The sequence below is a fragment of the Microtus ochrogaster genome, unplaced genomic scaffold, assembly GCF_000317375.1.
Source record: "Microtus ochrogaster isolate Prairie Vole_2 unplaced genomic scaffold, MicOch1.0 UNK14, whole genome shotgun sequence".
Taxonomy (NCBI): Eukaryota; Metazoa; Chordata; class Mammalia; order Rodentia; family Cricetidae; genus Microtus; species Microtus ochrogaster.
Window position 1 is genome coordinate 3,368,687 of NW_004949112.1, and position 4,919 is coordinate 3,373,605.

General features: G+C 53.3%; 2 protein-coding genes and 1 long non-coding RNA gene across 3 annotated transcripts in view; 1 reads left to right on the plus strand and 2 right to left on the minus strand.

Annotated features, from left to right (window-relative positions):
• The window catches only part of Klk10 (kallikrein related peptidase 10), a 4,187-nt gene extending 3,300 nt beyond the window's left edge, over positions 1-887 (minus strand). The window contains exon 1 of the mRNA XM_005366896.2: positions 502-887. Within this exon, the coding sequence (XP_005366953.2) occupies positions 502-883 (382 nt within the window). The 5' untranslated portion in view covers positions 884-887. The remainder of the gene's footprint in view (positions 1-501) is intronic.
• The window catches only part of LOC113458300, a 17,975-nt gene extending 15,714 nt beyond the window's left edge, over positions 1-2,261 (plus strand). The window contains exons 4-5 of the long non-coding RNA XR_003378693.1: positions 496-787; positions 1,566-2,261. This is a non-coding gene — a long non-coding RNA (uncharacterized LOC113458300). The remainder of the gene's footprint in view (positions 1-495; positions 788-1,565) is intronic.
• A 775-nt stretch (positions 2,262-3,036) lies between these two features.
• Klk11 (kallikrein related peptidase 11) overlaps positions 3,037-4,919 on the minus strand; it is a 2,917-nt gene continuing 1,034 nt past the window's right edge. The window contains exons 3-5 of the mRNA XM_026789045.1: positions 4,216-4,481; positions 3,656-3,792; positions 3,037-3,189 (exon numbers count right to left, since the gene is read on the minus strand). Of these exons, the coding sequence (XP_026644846.1) occupies positions 3,037-3,189; positions 3,656-3,792; positions 4,216-4,481 (556 nt within the window). The remainder of the gene's footprint in view (positions 3,190-3,655; positions 3,793-4,215; positions 4,482-4,919) is intronic.

Consider the following 4,919-nt stretch of genomic DNA (forward strand, 5'->3'; position numbering starts at 1 on the left):
ACACAGTAGGGGCAATGAGGAGAAAGAGACAGGACACACAGTAGGGGCAGTGAGGAGCAGGAGACAGGGACACAGTGGGACAGTAAAGGGACTGGGCGATAAGGGACTGGGTGAAGCACTAGGCAGGTGGGGAAGGATCTGCAGGAGGGAAGGGAAGGAAAGGGAAGGGAAGGGGCAGAAGGAGGGCTCTGCGCTGCACAGCAGACTAGACTGTAGGACTCAGTTAGGAAAAGGCAGGGACAGAATGGGTCCGCAGGGGGTGAGAAGGCATGCAAAGCAGGAGAGGAGAAGCTGACGGAGCCAAGGGGCTGGGTTCTGTTCCAGGGAGGCGCGGCCCCCGGGGACAGAGCCCACCCAAGAGTGGATCTTGCTTGGGATGGCTATGTGGGTGCTGGGGTGGGGGGATTCTAGGAGGGAGGGCTGAGTATGGTTGTAGCGGCCCCACTCTCTCCTCCTCCGGTCCTGGCCCTTCCCTCCCGTCGCCCCCGGCCCCAGGCTCACCCCAGAGTTGCACCATCAGTAGCGGCAGCAGCAACTTCACTAGGGCCAAGGCACCAGAGGAGGAGAAGTAGAGGAGTGGGACACTCATGGCTGACACCTGGCTTGCCGATGCCGGACCGAATGGAGGGCTAAAACGGATGTTCCCCGTCAAGACCCCTGCCTCAGCGCGCCTGGGATACCTCAGCAGGGCCTCTCCAGGGACCCTCAGGACTTCAGTCCTGCTCCTCCAGAAGGGGGCGATTTGTGCACCCAGTCTTTCTTGGCCACCAGCCACGCTGAGCCCCAGGTCCACACTCCTTCGTATGTGTGTGTGTGGGGGGGGGGTCCTGCTGAAAGCCCGTGGGAGCCTCTTCCTAACCTCAGAGCCTAGGGATTTCCCCATGTTACAGGGATATCGAGGCTACAAAAGGGTTGCTGCCCGTTGCCCAGGGTCCCCACCCATCCTCTCGCCATCCACCCCAACCAGGGTGGGGTACATCCCGCTTCACCTGGAAGTCGCCAGTGAGAAGGAGGGAGGAGACTCAGAAGTGTCTCTTGCCCTGCAGTGTGGGCTGCAAACAGAGCTCTGACCAGGGACCCCTGGCCAGACCTTCCCTTTTAACCCCCAAGATCCCGGAAGCTTTCCCCACCCTCCCCTCAGGGATTCACTCCCTCTCTTTCCCTCTCCCTAATTATAACGTGGGTGGGGCTGGCACTCAACCAGGGCCCCAGATTCCTGCTCCGGGAGGGGCCCTGGAATACAGGCTTCTGCTGGTGACAGGAACACCTTTTGGAGCTGGCTTCCTTGGGGGTTCCCCATGCCCTGTTCTGAGAAGTGTTCCCATGTGGTGGGAGGAGGGGAGGTCAAGTCTTCTGGGAGCCTGGGGTCATGGAACGGTGAGTGAGGGCGCCGGGAGGGTAGGAGGGCACGGGGGGGGGCGGTTCAGGTGGTGGAAGGCAAGAGGGGAAGGACACATAGACAAACTCCCAAGGTCTAAACCAAGAAACAAGGCGGGTGGGGTGGGAGTCTGTAGCTTTGCGCTAAACCTGTGTGATCATCTTGCATCCTCCCTGCGTGTCTCTAGGTGACACGCAAGCTGGTGAATCACAGGAGGCCCAGGCTGCAAGGGGCAGGCCACATCACTTCAGCTAACACCCTCATTTTGGGTGAGGAATGGGAGGCTCAGAGAGGGTTGTGACTCATAAGAGGTCACACAGCAAGCAAGTCCGCCTAACAACCAGAAGATTCTATCTAGTTCCAGCTCTGAGTTCTTCCTTGTGCCAGCGATCTCTCTCCAAGAGCTGGGCAGAACGTCTGTGTTACCTGGGGAATCTTGTGCCTGGCTCAGCCCTGTCCAGAGCTTTTGCTACAGACTATGTTATAGCAGCCACCAGCCACATGCGGCTACGGAGCCTTTGAAACATGTCAAAGCTGCTAGGAATTTCCGTTCTGCTTTCGGGTCCTTTGACTGCAGATACCAATCAAATCTGACCTCAGTGACCTGAATCCGGGCAGTTTGAAAATGAAGGCAGCCTTCTTTCTACCTCTTTCTCCACGCATGCAGACGCGCTCACTGTTATTACACTTGCGCATGAGCTGAACTGAGTTCTTTCTGCCTGGCCTGCAAGATGGCTTGGTGGGTAAGGGCACTTGCTGCCAGCCCGATTGGACCCTACGTGGTGAAGGAGAGAACTGACTTTACAAGTTGCACACTTCCGCATGTGTGCCGTGGCATGAGCACCCCCTCCATGAATGAGTAAATGTAAAAATAAAAATTTAAGTAACAGAAAAAGAAAATGGACTAAGTTGTAAGGTGGCATCGCCTTGAAAGTTAAGACTGTCATGGGGCTTTTAAATTCTCCAGTCTTTCACTTCTCTGGCTGTGACAAATGTCTTCATCTATCCGTACCTACTTTCTTGTCAACAGAAAATAGGACCAGTCTCCTAGGGGGGGTTGAGCATTTAGTTGGTTAGGAACATTTACAGGCTCTGGAGGGCTGAAGAGATGGCTCAGCAGTTCAGAGGACTTGCTGCCCTTGCCGGGGCCCCAGGTTTGATTCCCAGCACCCATATGGTGGCCAGGGGACCAGATGCCCTCTTCGGGACTTCTCAGGCACCAAGCAGGCATGTGGTGCACGTAGAAACATGCAGGCAAAGACTCAACACACATAAATCACTGAAAAGCCGTCTGGATCAGGATCCGAATGCAGATGACATTGAATTCGAACCATTTTATCATTTAACAAATATTTATTGAAACCCTGGGATAAGCCAGGACTTTAGGACTGGGGACAAAACAACAACAACAACAAAACAACCAAACAACCAAACAAAGCCACTGATGATCATATTAGGAGTCACAACTTAGGTCAAGCCAGAATTTGTTCCAAGTCCCAAGTTGATCATCAGGTCAGAGCATTTCCTATATATATCCACGGTGGGTTGAAGAGACTACACGCAAGGGTCCTAACTGAGGGCTTCTTAGGGAGGAATGAACGGAAGTCAAAGCATTAAGAAGAGATGGGAGGGGTGGGGTGGTGACAAGCAGGTCCCCTTTAGTTGTTTCTCATAGTCTCGTGGATCCAGTCAATATATTTGCAGACTTTTGTATAGACACCAGGCTTTCTGGTGACTGCACATGGGTCCTGACCCCAGGAGATGATGCCTTGAAGAGATCCATCACAGACCAGAGGGCCTCCAGAGTCACCCTGGCATGAGAGGAGACACAATGAGTAAAAGTCAAGGGGGAGGGGGCTTCTTATGGGAGTGAGGACGGTGGTGGAGGTAGAAAGCAGGCAAAGGAAGAATTCGACAGTGGTGGCATGGGAGATGAAACTGGGATTCTGGGTGAGAAAATATATATAAATATATTTATAATTTATATATAAATATATACATATTCATATATTTATATGTGTATATCTATACACACATACATACATACATACATACACACACATATATACATGCATACACATACATGTCAGGTTAGGGGCCAGAGAAACTTGATGGGTGGTTGAAGTTTAATGAGGGTAGGCATGGACAGACAGCAATTGTGTTGACATCAGAAATGGCAGCTGGGTTGGGGATGATTGGGGTTAGGGTATGCCCATAAAGATATGAGTGAGGTTGGGGATGGGGATGTGGCTGGAGACCCAGCCCCTGCCCGCTTACCTGGCAGGAGTCCTTGCCCTCCTTCCGAACACTGGCACACAGCATGGTCTCTGTGATGTTGCCTGGGTAGGCGCTCTCACACTCCTTGTGTTCGATGATGGAGACGTTGGCACATCGCAAGGAATGAGGCAGGCGCACTGAGGGGACAGCAGTGGAGGGTGAGCAGTGAGCACCTGATTCTTCAGCCCCACCACAGCAGCCAACACCATCTCTATGCTTGTGACTATAGCAACAGCCACGCTATGAATAAATTCTTCATACTGCTTGCTCTCTACGCAGTATCTCTGACCCCACTGTGATAGGTGGGTATGATTATTCTTTTTACGGAGAAAACCAAAGTCAGAGGTAACGCCATCTGCCTTAGATCCCATAACTAGAAAGTTACAGGTTTGGGAAACACACCTGTCTCACTCTTGAGGCCCCAACGTGAGTCTCCCAGAATTTCCCTTTCCCTCTCGAGCCTTTGAGTGACTCTGGTCTTTATCTCTGATGATTCATCTGGTCTCCATTCCCCACATCCCATCCTCCACCCAGATCATGTTTTCCCCAGGAGCCCCTACACTGGGGGCTGGACGTGGTGCCCCATCCGGAAATGAGGCAGCTGGTGCCCGCGGTGACGCAGTGTGAGGACAGGGTGAGTGGCCGCACAGCCCGGGTAACGACGGCGGGGGATGACATCTTCACCAGCATGATGTCGTTCCGGTGGTCTTTGTTGGGGAGGCTGTTGTTGAAGCCGGGGTGAGGGAAGGACTCGGTGGCCGTTCGCTTCTGCTCATAACCATCCGTCTTCTCCAGATTGTGTTCTCCAAGGAGGACCAGGTAATGGCTGAGGTGGGAGAGGCGTGGTCAGAGGTGGGAAGGTAGGAGGACAGGGCAGGGGTGGGGAGGGAGAGATGAACACTCAGCCCCACCTCACTCCCAGCATCACTCACCCCTCCATTGTTATCCTGACCAGACTAACATCACCCACACTAAGGCCACCTTATCCCTCTGTCATCAACCCAACTAGATCTTCACTGGACAACCTAACCCCACTCCACCTCCACCCCTCCATCTCCAGTCCCATAGATCCGTGCGCACGTGCACGCGCACACACACACACACACACACACAGAGTCTTGATCACACTCAGCATCCACGCTAATGCACACCATCCCCAATCCATAGATACACACACACACACACAGTCTTGATCACACTCAGCATCCATGCTAATGCACACCATCCCCAATCCATACACACACACACACACACACACACAGTC